The 15,779-nt window shown below is 45.4% G+C and overlaps 1 protein-coding gene across 1 annotated transcript in view; it reads right to left on the minus strand.

The window, feature by feature from the left end:
- The window catches only part of pard3ba (par-3 family cell polarity regulator beta a), a 170,336-nt gene that overhangs the window by 92,613 nt on the left and 61,944 nt on the right, over nucleotides 1-15,779 (minus strand). The window contains exons 5-10 of the mRNA XM_029668294.2: nucleotides 15,050-15,144; nucleotides 8,887-8,973; nucleotides 8,633-8,758; nucleotides 7,162-7,658; nucleotides 2,306-2,445; nucleotides 1,788-1,916 (exon numbers count right to left, since the gene is read on the minus strand). Of these exons, the coding sequence (XP_029524154.2) occupies nucleotides 1,788-1,916; nucleotides 2,306-2,445; nucleotides 7,162-7,658; nucleotides 8,633-8,758; nucleotides 8,887-8,973; nucleotides 15,050-15,144 (1,074 nt within the window). The remainder of the gene's footprint in view (nucleotides 1-1,787; nucleotides 1,917-2,305; nucleotides 2,446-7,161; nucleotides 7,659-8,632; nucleotides 8,759-8,886; nucleotides 8,974-15,049; nucleotides 15,145-15,779) is intronic.

Consider the following 15,779-nt stretch of genomic DNA (forward strand, 5'->3'; position numbering starts at 1 on the left):
TATTTTAATCTTGGGCTCATAGAAGAAGCCATTCTCCTGAGTGTGGTCCACACACACACGCACCAGGTTTTCCGCTAGCCAGTAAATGGCGGCTTTTGGCCTATAATTTTATTTTTATTATTTTTTTATTTTATTTTTTTTAAATAAAATGTTCTCCCGAGTGAACAAAACTTGGTGTCACTACAGCCCTGGGTTTGATCCCAGGCTGTGTCACAGCCGGCCGTGACTGGGAGACTCATGAGGCGTCTGGGGGGGGCATACCATGGATCATTTAGCTATTTGATTTTGAAATTTTAGGTCCCCTTTAGGTATGAATTATTTTATGTGTTTTGGCCTTCACTACTATAGCCTATAGAAACATATGCACACACACACACACAGCTATAATTGGCCCCTGGGAGATACTAACCCAATAACATTAGAATGGGTTGGGGAGGATTTTTCTCATTTTCATAACCATGTATTCAGGCCCGGTGTCATATTCTGAGGCTAAATAGATGGGTATTTGTGTTGGGGGCTTTGTGAGTGCAGCTGCAGTGTTAGGGTTGTGACTGAGGCATAATAAGGAGGGAAGACAAGTGTTATACATGTATGCATCAACTGGACAACAGACCACCATTGCATCTAAATGTGGAAGTTTAAGGTATTGGAATGAGTTGCGGTTGATTGTGTGTGCGTGTGCGTGTGTGCGCGCGTGCCTGCCTGCATAAGTTCTGTGTGCGAGCATTGCTGAACTTGAGTGAGTGTGAACATGTACATGAGCTTGAGGGACATGAAACTATCTTTGAGGAAGAGGCCTGCAGAGACGATAAGGAGTTTATCTTTAAGGGCCTCTAACTTCAACAGCCCAGATCAAGACAGAGTTCAAAAGAACAAGACAAAAGAGGAATTGAAGAAGCGCTTTAGTGTGGATGTTGTGGAAATGTAGGGTATTTTAATGAGGGCTAATGTGAGCACTGTGTGTGTATGTTCATGTGTGTGTATGTGTGTGCACATGTGTGTGTATGTTTGCGTGCATGCATGCTTGTGTGTGTGCTTGCGTGTGTGTGTGTGTGTGTGTGCTTGAGTGCGTGTGTGTGCGTGTTCCATGTGAATATGCATCGTTCACTACAAAGCGTCGGAGTTGTCCCTCCTGAATGCTTTGAAGTTGAGGAAACGGAATAATGTGAATAATCACAGGAGTAGTGAGTGGCACACAAGGACAGAGCGCTGTTTCCGGAGAGGACCAACACACTCACACACAGTTATACACAGGACACACACATGCACACACACGCTGCTGTAGGGTACCACCTGGGCAGCTGACGGGCAGCTTATTTAGATAAAGCGGTAAAAACACACCACTCGGCGAGGAGTCAGAGAGGTCTCTGGCCACATCTAACCGGTCACTTAACACCCGTGTGTGTCGACACGCACCACTTCCTGCGAGGCCGCAGGGACGTGCGTGTGACTTCCTGTCAGCCTCTGAGTCAACAAACCCAGATAAGGGCAGGAAGAGGAATGGGGCGCTGGGTACGTGTGCCGGGCCTCAATGGGTGTGTGTGTGTGTGGGTGTCTGTGCTTGTTTGGAGGTGAGGGCATGCATGCAGGGGGCAAAAGGGAAGTTCCAAAGAGGTTGAACGCCCTTCAATAGTAATAGAAAGAGAAAGGCATTTTGAGGGGTAACAACATTTTTAAGACAAAGAGGGGAAAGGTGAAAATTCCTGGTAACCTATCTGCATCAAAGATCATGCAGAGTCCAGAGCAATTGGAGGTGGCTAGGAGAGATACAAGGTGTGTGTTCTCACCAGCTCTCTGGGTAGGAAGAGATCCTCTTGTCTGACCACCACCACAGAGACACACTCCCCCTGCTTGGTGCTGCGCAGCATGGCCACCAGCTCCTCCTGAGTTCGATCAGTCATGTCTACACTGTTCACCTACACGCACACACACACACACATCACAGGAAAGGGTTCAAATATGTAGTATATACACAATGTGCTTCACAGTGCTTATGAATACATAGAATACTTACTTCCACCGAGATATTTAAAAGGTTTAAAATGACCACCTCCCGGGAACAAAAATACAACTCATTTATCAGCCACAGACAGCACTGTTTGAATACTTGAAAAGGTGCTTCCTTCCTCCATTCCATGAAGCAATCACTGATGATTAGAAATGAATGGACAGGTGAATGCCGTGTGGTGGAACACTTGAGTTCACCTATCGAATCGTGCCGAATCAGTCATTACTTCAAGGATGGCAGGAAGGAAGGACGCACTTTTAAGGAATTCAAAGGTCAGAGGTCAAATGACTGTTTCACCTCCAGGATGCGGTCGCCGGGCTGCAGGCGGCCATCTTTGATGGCGGCGCCCCGGGGGAGGATGTTCTTGATTAGGATGGGCCCCGGGCCATGGACCGTCGAGTCCCGGGTCACCACGGTGAAACCTAGCCCCTCGGTACCTGGAGAGCAAAGAGAGGGGAGGGTGGGAGGGGAGAGAGAAACAGGGAGTGAAATATATATATATATATATATTTTTTTTAAGGAACGATAGAGGGACAGAGAGAGAGGGAAAGAAAGAGAGAATGAAGAAGAGAGTAAAAGAGATGAAAAAACAAGAGAGAGAGATAGTGGGGGACAGAGGGATTTGATCAGATATCCTGATCGTCTTTGCTATACTATCTTTCCCATCCTTGAGTTGATTGACTAGTATCCCCATTGGGGTCTTACTGGGGTCCGACATAATGAAAAAGAGACTGCACTCAAAATACTTCACAATTTACATACGTTTAAAAACATTCACATGTAGTGTGTGCACATCTATCAGTTACACATATGTCAGTACATACACACAAGTAGGTGACATGGGGAGGGGTGTTGTGCCGTGAGGTGTTGCTTTATTCGTTAAAAAAAACACACAAAAAAACAGGTTTGCTGTGCTACTTGCGCTATATGAGAAGGATGGGAGTTCCATGGAATCATGGCTCTGTATAATACTGTATGTTTCCTTGAATTTGTTCTGGACCTGGGGACTGTGAAAAGACCCCTGGTGGCATGTCTGGTGGGGTACGTGTGTGTGTGTCAGTGCTGTGTGTAGACCATGTGTAACAGTATAACTTTAAACCGTCCCCTCGCCCATACCCGGGCGCGAACCAGGGACACATTAACAACAGTCACCCACGAAGCATCGTTACCCATCACTCCACAAAGGCCGCGGCCCTTGCAGAGCAAGGTCTTAGAGCAAGTGACGTCACCGATTGAAACGCTATTTAGCGCGCACCACCGCTACCTAAGCTAGCGTTTCACATCCGTTACACTCACCCCACTTTTGACCTCATCCTTTTCCGCAGCAACCAGTGATCCGGGTCAACAGCATCAATGTAACAGTATAACTAGACCGTCCCCTCGCCCATACCCGGGCGCGAACCAGGGACTCAATGGACATTCGGGTGCATTCGTAGATTCGCCCTGGCTATGTACTCCAATTTCAGAGTACTCTCGTCTGAGTGTGCCAGAGCGCAGAATAATGAATTTAGGAGCGCTCAACACCGGTTGAATATGGCTGGTGTCAGTAAACGTCGGCAAAAAACCCCATAGTTACATCGTTTCCAGCAGCACAGTTACAGTCACCAACGCTCTGGATAACATGAACACTGTCTCTAACCAGCTCTGTTCGGAAGAGTAAAATGGTCAGTGTCTGGAAGTAGCTAGCTAGCTAGCCAACAGCAGCATGGGTGCTTCACTGCCGTTATAAAGCCAGAAAGCTCCAATCAACCCTACTCCTCGGCCTGTGCATCCAGTGTGCGCTCCGAGTGCGAAACGCTCTGAATTTACGAGTGCACTCTAGCAATCCAGATTGAATTTAAGAACACATCCAAATTCGTAAAATGTCTTAACTTGTCATTTGTTATGCTAACTAGCTAGCAAGAGCACCAACTTCCGCTAGACAGGTGAAGAGCAAGTGCGCGCAACTGAAAGGTTACTGTTCGTTTACAGTATACTAAAATGAACTAATATTATATATAGTATATACTCATTATGTATGGGTAGTCGAACACAGCTTAGGTCTTTCTTTGTAGCACTTGATCATATGACTGGACAATAATCAAGATAAGATAAAACTACAGGCTGCAGGACTTGCATTGTGGAGTCAAAAAAGCAGAGCCTTTCTTCAATACGGACAGACCTGTCCCCATCATCATGACCCCACATCATCCCATCATGTCGCAATAAGGTCACTTTGTGTGCCAATAAATGGAGGGCGACATCTCTCCACTCACCCTGCATTCTGTGTGGGGCTTAGTGGGTTCCTCCTGAGTAAACTGGTGATCAACTTCCACCAGTCTGCTGTGGAGCCCACTCTGCTGGCACCCTATTCCCTTTAAAGTGCAAATGGGGCCCTGGTCAAAAGTGTAGCACTACAAATAGAATAGGGTGCTATTCGGGACACGACCTCAGCCTCAAAGCCAGAGACAACTGTTTTCTTATGTGGATTAAGAGGAGGGCTGCCTTCAATTTCACATGTGAGCAGGCCTCACACTGCCTGATGGAGGAAGGTGAAGGGATAGAAAGAAGGAGAGGCGAGGGAGAGAGAGGTATCCTGAGATATCATTCCCTCCCCATGGCTCCTCTCCCTGTGGACACTGTGATTTCAAGAGTGTGTGTGTGTCCAAGCTCACATGTGTATCTATTTGTGTCTGCGCGTGCATGCCTGTGTGTGTACGTGCCTCCAAGCAATGAGTGAAAACTGCCACCATGGTGAGCGGTGGAGAAACGCCAAAAGAGGCATACTAAAAGATAGCGAGTGATCAAATCTCATCTGGGAGCTAAGCTTCTGCCTACCTTCCATTAATGCTTCTAAACCTCCTTGCAGTCACTCACGCTGGGAGAGAAGTCTTTAAAGGGGTAATCATTAGTTGCTACATCCATTTTTGGACTTATAAATTACTGCTATGTACCCATTGATTCTTGAAGAACATAATTTATAAATGCCTCATGAGCTTAGTTCAACTGTCGTACCTCATCAGATCACAAAATATAAGCTTGTCTGCTCCCGAGTTGCACTGCGGTCTAAGGCACTGCATCTCAGTGCTAGAGGTGTCACTACAGACCCTGGTTCGAATCCAGGCTGTATCACAACTGACCATGATTGGGATTCCCACAGGGCGGTGCACAATTGCCCCAGCGTTGTCCGAGTTTGGCCGGTGTCGGCCGTCAATGTAAATAAGAATTTGTTCTTAACTCACTTGCCTATGTACTCAAATGTTCGTAAACAAAATAAATGTAAAAAATCAAAAATAAACTCTATATAGCCTCAAAACATGGTTAAAACTACCTAAACTATCGATTTGAGAGTGGTTACATTTCTCCAGCCCCATGCCTCAGTTTTTTACCGAAACAGGGGCGGGGATCAAATTGTTATTGTTTCTACAGCTGAGTGCTGCTTTAACCATGGAAGAGCACAACCACATAATCTCTAAGTCTGGGTTTACACAGGCAGCCCAATTCTGATCTTTTGGCAAAATATCTGATATTATGACAAAAGAGATTTGGGCTGCCTGTGTGAACGCAGCCTAAGAATTCAGTTTCAATTCAAAACTCTGATTTGTCCGTTGTTTTCTACGATGATTCAATTCATGATTTAAATTTCATTTCACTGAATCGACTGGATTGAAAACTAAATTGAACCCAATACTACAACACCTTAAATCTTTACAAAATAATAAAAACCTGTTGAAGATCTGTTTTGATCGAAATGTTGTGAACCAATAACGTGGTGGATGATCTCGGTGTGCTCTATAACACATAAGCTGTGTTTAAATACTCATACCAACAGCACTAACTATACTATTTGTGACGTGAATTGAGTATATACTATGCTATTAGTCATAGTATGGATATAGTTAGTATGCCAAAAGTTCCCAGATGAAGTATACATGCAGTGGACACTATTTCCATGCTTTTAGGGCCCATATTTCTTTTTTATTAGTAGTATTTTTATTTAACTAAGCAAGTCAGTTAAGAACAGATTCTTATTAACAATGACAGCCTACTGGGGAACAGTGGGTTAACTGCCGTGGTCAGGGGCAGAACGACAGATGTTTACCTTTTCAGCTCAGGGATTCGATCCTGCAACCTTTTGGTTACTGGTCCAAAACTCTAACCACTAGGCTACCTGCCGCCCCACAATGCAAGTCTTCCGAAAATGGGCATGGCTTCATAACTTTTCAGATTTTAAGAAAATGGAAGTCCGACGAGAGAGGATACAAACTAATTATGACAAATGTTCAGAAAATGTAATAAAGTAAAAAAGTTATGTTACACATTATGTTGGATGACAATTTGTTAGCTATGCTATCCTTACAAACCGCATAGCATTACAGCAGTATGTACCGGTATGTTAGCTAGTTACTTAACGTTAGTTGGCTACTGATACATCGAACTTGCCAGGCAGCATATTAACTATTTGCTATCTAACTAACCAACATTTATTGACTTGATTATTCACATCCTTCTTAGCTAAGTGGTATAGTCGTGCGATTCAATGGCTATCTATTCCGATTCCAGAACACTATTGCGCAGAATAACTGATGAATTTACGAAAGCTCAACACCCGTTGAATATGGCCGGTGTCAGTAAACGTCAGCAAAAAAAAGTGTAATTAAATTGTTGCCAGCAGCAGTTACAATCACCAAAGCTCTGGATAATGAAAACAGCCTAACCAGCTCTGCTAGGAAGAGTAAAATGGTCAGTGAGGTGTTCTCTCATTCGTGTCTGGAAGTAGCTAGTCAACATTAGTCAGTTAGCTTGGGTGCTTGACTGCCATTGAACGCTCTGATCAACCCTACTCCTCTACCAGAGCGTCCAGTGTGCACTCTGAACTCTCTGAGAGCGAAACGCTCTCGGCACTCCAAATCGAATTTACGAACACACCCGGAAACATAAAATGTTTAGCTAGTAATTTGTTAAGCTAACAAGCTAGCACGAGGTTGCATAGCAACAGCATCAACTACCGGTTGACAGGTGAAGCTCTATTACGCTCAACTGATACGATATTGTTCATTTCCCATATACTAAAAAATTAACTAATGGTATATACTCATTAAGTATGTAGTATGTTAGTATGGGTATTTGAACACAGCTGTAGTGTCCCCCTTTTCCATAGTACCTCCCCATACCTTTCTTCAGGTCAATCTTCAGCTTCCGGCCTCCCTTCTGGTTGGTCAGGTTGGACAGGTTAGGGAGCCCCGTGGGACTCTTTCCCCGGGGCAGAGGGCTCTCGCTGCCCCCCACCGCCGCAGGGGAGGCCCCATCCCGATCCCTGACCACCGGGGCTGGGGACACACTGAGGGGCATCTCCTCTGGGACGTGCCTAGTCTGGTGCTCCCCTAGCGGGGTGAGAGAGGCTGGCAGATCGGGGTTCTTGGAGCGGAGGACATGGAGGTCTGGACGTCTCGGCTCCAGTTTGGGATTGATCTGTTCTGGTTTCCCTTCTGGTTTAGCGTCCATTTGTTGGTGGATCATGAGGGGGCTCTTGGCTTTGGGGATGGAGTCGTGACCGTCGGTGAAGAGCTGCCCGATGAGGCGTTTCTCGTAGCGCTGCTTGTTGGCCAGCGGCAGGATCTCCAGGCGCACCAGAGGGGAACACATGGCCTGACGGAACACTTCCTGTGACCTGTGGGTGTGGGAGGAAGAGACATCATGAATGTCCGTCTTCGGAGGACATGACTGAAGGTTGAGAATACTGTGATATCAGACTTGATTGTACAGTTTTCCCCTATGTATTTATGGAAATGTGTTGGAAGATCACACTGTCACTCTAGTAGTAGTTACTAGTACACCAAGCACAGAGCTTCAACACCACAGAGGTATCAACACCAGTACAAACTCAAGCTTACTATGTTCAACACCCGCATTGACTAACGGTCACAGACTAGACCATCCATCAAGAGTAAATTCGCTAGAGAAGTAGTCTTTAGACAAGTAATCTATAGTAGTAGTCACTAGTAGCAACTGGTTATCCAGGACCAGGCTAGCAGTGTCAGACCTATTGTCAAGCCTCTTCTGGGCTAAATTATCAGACCTAATAAGGTCCACCTCTTTTACTGGGCCTTTCATTCAGTTAGGGCATTAGACAATCCTCCTTGATACACCCCCAATTCTCTCTCTTTTTACTGTTCATCTACCCTTATCTTTCTCACTCACTAGCCCTCACAGCTACTGTCCCACTCCTTTTGAAGTCTAACCAATGTTGCGATAGTACTAAATTAACCTATTCCCGACAACAGTGAAGCGAGAGAATGAGTGTTTCTCGCTTTCGTTTTCTCTCTCACACTCTTTTGTTGCTGTGGAGATGTGGTGTGAGATAAATCCAGAAATACGGAGGATTTGTAAGAGCAGGGATTAAGGGCTCCTAAGAAAAGGGAAACTGAGTGACAGACCGGCTTCACAATGGTAGATGTGGGATAGTGTAGAGCAGGCTTGCATCCAAAATGATACAAGGATGAGTCTCAAATGGCAACCTATTCCCTACATAGTGCACTACTTTTGACCAGGGATTTACGGGCCTGGTCAAAAGGAGTGCACTATAGAGGGAATACGGAGACATTTGAGACTCATCCTGCGATAGCGTAGAGCCGAGGTACGTACTGGGCAAATGTCTTGTCCATTAGCTCAGTGCCGTTAATCTGAACGATGCACTCATCCTCCCGGAATATGCCCTCTCTCTTGGAGCGACTGTTCGCTTCGATACCTTTAATGTGCAGGCCCAGGGTCCTGAGAATGGATGATAGATACAGTTTGAACACACACACACAAACAGTCTTCAATGTATGGGGAGAGAATGTGCTAGAAAGTGAGTGAGTTACAGTGAGTGACTGAAAGTAAATGTGTGTGTTCCTCACCGTCCACTCAGTGAGGAGCAGTAAGGGACGACGTGGATCCCCAGCGGCCCCTGTTCTCCAGAGAGTTCCACCGTCTCGGTCAGGGGGCTGCAGAGACAAAACACAAACTCTCACTCACACACAAAAATGTTAACAGGAACACAGAAACACACAAATAGGCACACACACAGTAATACATACACACCCACATCACTTATCTAGAGTACGTTCAGTAAGTAAAGACCATCATGCTTCTAGGGATAGAGGATCATTTTGTACGTGTATTAACCTGCACGTTAGACCAATTCCAATCCCATTGTTTAGGGGGTCCGGTAAGTTTTTAAAAGGACATTCTACTCCCAAATTAATAAACATTTAATTATACTGACACATTAAAAAAATATAATTTCCACCTTCAGAAATTAGCCCAATAACACATTTTTTTTTTTTTTTTTTACCAATGTACAAATGATTATGTTAAAATGTGAGCCATTAGCACATCTGATATGGATAGGCTATATTATCAGATGTGCCATTAGCCATAAGCATTATCACCTGTACCCCAAATGATGCAGCATCGTGGCATTAATTTAGGCCGACGCATGGGGTTGGTCCATCTGCATTTACCCCATTGGACACAACATCCTGATTGTTATAATGATTGCTTGTCAGAATACATGTCTCCTCCCACTTACAACTTCAACGTGCCTTGGGAAGACTATTTCTCTCTCGTAGGACACACAACAAGTCAACTAGGTAAATAGGTCAACTCTTCTACTAGTAGGTTGTCTGGTTTTGTTTTCATAACATTACATGGCAAAAAAATAGCAGCACTGGAAAGTTAAATCCCTAGTGATCAAGTTGAGTCTTAATGAATTTCCCAGCAGTTGCAGTGAGCCACGCACCACAGTTCTAGTTGAGCGCCGCGGTGGTGGAACATTATCGACTGTTTCATTCCCTTCGTCTGGACATCAGTGTCAGCAACAATCATGCATGTCAGTTCAGTACACAAAGCGTAACAGAAAAAATGACATGTTTGAGAAAACATTTATTACGGCATTTATTTTGTAGAACAGACATGCTTCTCTGTATTAAGCTGTCATCTCCAAACCAGCCCCCCCCCCCCCCCCCCCCCACAGAGATGTTTATTTATCTACAAAAATGTATCGCAAAAACGACCTCTCCAGAAACCATATGATGGATATCCGTCGCAGTGACTGAGATCTTTAACCCTTGGGACACAAAGACAAAAACATACAGTCACTCTCTCTCCCCCTTCACAAGCTCTCTGAGACAGACAGTTGTTGAGTGGACAAGGTCAAGGTGAATTAACTGCCATTTACATGGTCCAGCTGCGCTTATGCAAGCGTGTGAAACCTGCCCTGTCAGGTTGTGTAAGTACGGCGCTGGAGCGTGGTGGAGCGGAGAGGTGTGTGATGCTAGGTTTAGCTGCTTGCCTTTCGAACAGGATTGGCTTCAGGCCACAGGGCAGGCTGTCCTTAGACCTAATGTGTGTCCCAAATGGCACCCTATATAGTGCACTACTTTTGACCAGAGCCCTATGACTTTGTTCAAAAGTAGTGTACTATAGAGGGAATGTGGTATCATTTGGGAAGCATTCCAAGACTGTATACACACACCCTCTTTATCGGGTACACACACACACCAGGCTGCCATTACACCCTAGTAGACAAGTGGGGAAGGATTCCCACAGAGAACCTGCATAGATTAACCAACACACCACTGAGCAGGGGAATGGAGCTAATGACTAGATCTGGCTGGCCACAAATTTACACACGTACACACTTAAATGTGCACGAATCGTGAATAATTTTGGTCCATTCCTCCGGACAGAGCTGGTGTAACTGAGTCCGGTTTGTAGGCCTCCTTGCTCACACACACTTTTTCAGTTCTGCCCACACATTTTCTATGGGATTGAGGTCAGGCCTTTGTGATGGCCCCTCCAATACCTTGACTTTTTTGTCCTGAAGCCATTTTGCAACTTTGGAAGTATGCTTAGGGTCATTGTCCATTTGGAGACCCATGTAAGACCAAGCTTGAACTTCCTGACTGATGTCTTGAGATTTTGCTTCAATATATACACATCATTTTCCTGCCTTATGATGCCATCTATTTTGTGAAGTGCAACAGTCCCTCCTGCAGCAAAGCACCCCCACAACATGATGCTGCCACCCCCGTGCTTCACGGTTGGGATGGTGTTATTTGGCTTGCAAGCCTCCCCCTTTTTCCTCCAAACATAACGATGGTCATTATGGCCAAACAGTTCTATTTTTGTTTCCATCAGACCAGAGGACATTTCTCCAAAAAGTATGATCTTTGTCTCAATGTGCAGTTGCAAACCGTAGTCTGGCTTTTTTATGGCAGTTTTGGAGCAGTGGCTTCTTCCTTGCTGAGTGGTATAACGGCTGCGTGGTCCCATGGTGTTTATACTTGCGTACTATCGTTTGAACAGATGATCCTGGTACCTTCAGGCGTTTGGAAATTGCTCCCAAGGATGAACCAAACTTGTGGAGGTCTACAATTTTTTTTCTGAGGTCTTGGCTGATTTCTTTTGATTTTCCCATGATGTCAAGCAGAGGCACTGAGTTTAAAGGTAGGCCTTGAAATACATCCAGATGTACACCTCCAATTGACTCAAATTATGTCAATTAGCCTATCAGAAGCTTCTAAAGCCATGACATAATTTTCTGGAATTTTCCAAGCTGTTTAAAGGCACAGTCAACTTAGTGTATGTAAACTTCTGACCCACTGGAATTGTGATACAGTGAATTATACGTGAAATAATTTGTCTGTAAACAATTGTTGGAAAAATAACTTGTGTCATGCACAAAGTAGAGGTCTTAACCGACTTTCCAAAACTATAGTTTGTTAACAAGAAATTGTGGAGTGGTTGAAAAACGAGTTTTAATGACTCCAACCTAAGTGTATGTAAACTTCCGACATATTTTAACTCTCGTCATTCGCACATAAGAGCGAGGCTTGCGCTACCGTTGCCGGCACAGGCGCAGGTCAAATACACAGCTGGAACGCTGATTAAGCTGTTGACATGTCCTAATCATTTGAAAGCTAGCTCAGACAACAAGGTGTTTTAATCAGTGTATGCTTTCTTTGATTTATTTTTTTACCTTTCAAGTGTAGCAGAGTAAAGTGTTTAAATGACTTACCATACTCAGCCTACTGCCATAATCAGTTTAATATCAAATGATTAGTGTGATGGAAACATACTCATTGTCTTATAGGCCCATGTGGGCTGGGCATGAAGATGGATGCCACTATAATACAAATAAATCAAATCAAATCACACACACACACACACACACCAGGGATGACCTGCTGGCTGGCTGCCTGTCCTGCACTCTACTCATTAGGGCAGTGTAATTAGTTGTGTGGCTCTGGGGGGGGGTCTGCTACGAACACAGGAGAACTGACTGTCACTCATACACACAGACAGGAGAGAGGGAGGGAAGGAAGGGGGAGAAAGAGGGAGAGAGAGGAGGAGAACAGAAGCCTGATTACAGTGGTTATGCATCAAAGAAAAAGTAGGAGGGAGGGAGGGAGGGAGGGAGGGAGGGAGGGAGGGAGGGAGGGAGGGGGAAGAGCATTAGGCAAATCAGCAAAAGAGGAATAAAAGGATGAAAGGGAGGACGAGGGAAAATTAGACGTAAGCAAATCAACCTGAATGAGCAAGGTAATCAACTGTCTATCGTATAAGCCTTGGTCAACAACATAGGACCATGTGTTAGTGGAGAGCAGAAAGAACATGGCACACACACACACAGTGGCACACACACACACACACACACACAGTGGCACACACACACACACACACAGTGGCACACACACACACACACACAGTGGCACACACACAGTGGCACACACACAGTGGCACACACACAGTGGCACACACACACACACAGTGGCAGAAACACACACACACAGTGGCACACACACACTAGAGAAACACAGATGCACACACTCGCCCTCTCCCCAGCATCCACTTCAGATCCATTTGCTGTTTCCAGAGGGCTACATTAATAGACAAACAAATGAGCTTGAAGGTAGGTCTGCCAAGGAGGAACAACAGAGGAAAGAAGGGCGTGTGTTTGTGTGCGCGCGTTAGTGACAGAGAGCAAAAGAGAGAGAGAGAAAGCATGCATGTGTGCGCGCGTGATTTGTCAGCAACTGTGCATTTAGACAACTAAATTAAAAGGTAGGTAGGTGAATACTTATAATTTTAAGGTACTGTACATGCACTAGTATGGATGCATGTTTGCATGCATACAATTTAGGTAAGGCTGTGTGAATGTGTGTTCGCCTGAATGTATAGTGGATATAATTGGTGTGAATGTCATTTGATAGAGGTTGTGCACAGTACAATCCAGTACTGTATGTATGCAGTTTGGTTGTGTGTGTGCGTGTGCGTGTGTGACCCTTGTGGAGGTTAAAAAGGACAGTGTGACAGAGACAGAGGAGTCCTCTCCTCAAATGATGCCAGCCATGCAGGTAATAAACCTGACCCATTCCACCCAGATACAACAGGTAGTCAATTCTAACATATCCCCGGACTTCCCACAGTGACTGTCTTCTGTTCTGTCCTTTCTCAGAACAACCCCCCTTCACTAGTCATTATACTGCACACACTAATGACTACCATAATGATCCTCATACATTGGTCTTGTCCCTGAGCTCTACACACACGCATGCGCACACACACAAACACACACACTTGTGCAAACTCCCACACACTGCGCAATCACACACACGCACATGTGAAAATGCACACACATACAAACTGCGGTTTCCTCTGATCTCATCCACGGGACCTTTATCTCCATCAAAGGCCGTGCTCTCGCAGTATCGGGCTGTGTTGTCCTTGTTCACCTCTGGTTGAAAGCCCCAGCTCATTGCTTTGGAGAGAAACTGGTGAACGAGGGACTCAAACTCATCACTGTCATTTATTCTACTTCCCCCTCTTCCTGCCTTTCTCCTCTGTCCTTTTTGTTTATGGGGAAGTTCATAGATAGAGTACACCTGCATCCCTGGGTCAGAAACACACACACACACACACACACTTCTCTGCAACACATTTACATTCATAAAATCAAACGCTGGCACAAACAAGCTCATCAGAGGAAGCCAGAGCTTGTTAGCGCCAGGCTATAATACATGCATGCTTACATTCCTCTCCCTTTTTAGCATCCCGTGCATACACAAACAAACACATCCATTCCCTGAGGTGGTGGAGGGAGGCAAAGCGGGAGAGAGAGGGGGGGGTGAAAAGAGCGAGAGGAGAAAGAGATGGAACACCCACTCTTTACTGAGTAGTCATAGATCAACTTTGGTCTGATGAATCTCCTTACTAACAAACTTGCTTTCCTTTTCTTTTGTCGCCATGTCAACGGCAAATCATTGGTGTTAAACGAAGCCAATTGCTGGTGTAGAATGCGTTTTCACTGCTAGTAAGCTAGGTGAGTTCTCTCCATTTACAAAGTAAAGCTCTTTAAACTCTGTACGCATCAAATCCATTCTTAAATTATAAGGAAAATACTGGAGCACACGGTCAATATATTGGTCACGGTTTGTTGTATATCAGTTTAGGTTGTGCCTCCTGGGACTGTGACAACTACAGGGAGTGAAGACACACACACACACACACACACACACACACACACAGTCAGTCACACACCACAGGGTGTCACATTACCACTGATAGACTGGGATATTATGGTCCCTTGGGGCACTAGCCATGGGCGGCACTGACAGACAGCAGAGGTTGCCATGGAGAGAGAACCCCCCCCCCCCCCCCCCCCCCAGAGTGAGAAGTCTCTGGTTGGCTACTGGGCAGGAGTCAAAGGTATGGTGGACTAAAAACTCTCTCGCACTGGCACTCTCACACACACGTGCACACACAAAGCAGTTTAATCTAGTCACGGGAGGAGAACAAAGAACGGAGGCATTTGTAATCCCTCTCAATATCGTCAGTCCAGCCCAGTCAAGCCCAGAGAGAGCGAGATGCACACACATAAGAGACAAGTAGTTGCAGATATGCAAACACATAAACATGCTTATGAAACAAACAAACCCTGTAAACATATCAACCCACGCACACATGTGAATATGTAGGTGTGTGTGTACACACACACACACACACACACACACCTACCTGAGTGTGACCCGGCTCATCTTGGCTGTAGTGGGGATGTCAAGCCTCAATCGGTCTTTGGGTTCTCTTCTGTTGGTCAGTGCATGGCTGGCATCCTGTGTATACACACAAATGTGGAGACACACACACACACACACACACACAGTTAGCCAAGTCTACTGTTGTTATCTCAGTCACTTGCTCTCCATTAGTCCACTAACAGGGAGAACAATCAAGTAATGAATCAAACAAGATGTTCAGTTGATATCAACCACCTAGTCAAGGACCTTTAAGACAAGACAACGGCCAGAAGGACCTGGGTTCCAACCTCCTCCGTGAGTGTCCCTCTCTCCTCCGTCAACTATCGGTTCTTCTTTCTGATTTGCTCTCCTACCGTATCTCTCAGGAGAGAGAGGCTATTTTTAAGTCACACATGCTAGCGCCACAACAACAGCCTCGGGGTGAAATGTAAAGGAAAGAGGAAAATAATAAATTAAAAAACGGGGCAATCAGACTGTTGACGGAAGAAAAAAAATTTGAATGGGGAAAAAAGGCCAATACAAAAGGAGGGTCCCAATTACGTCCTTCTGCCTTGTCACTTTCATTGTGTCACCCCCCTCCTCCATTGTCTCAACCCCCTCGTAATGACACATACAGGGGGGCCTCCCACTTACCTCCCCCCTCCCCCGATCTCTACGCCCTTGGCCAGCCAGGACCCTCGGTCCAACCCCCGCTTCTCCTCCCCTTAAAC

This window comes from Oncorhynchus nerka, linkage group LG2 (assembly GCF_034236695.1).
Source record: "Oncorhynchus nerka isolate Pitt River linkage group LG2, Oner_Uvic_2.0, whole genome shotgun sequence".
In the NCBI taxonomy this organism is placed as follows: Eukaryota; Metazoa; Chordata; class Actinopteri; order Salmoniformes; family Salmonidae; genus Oncorhynchus; species Oncorhynchus nerka.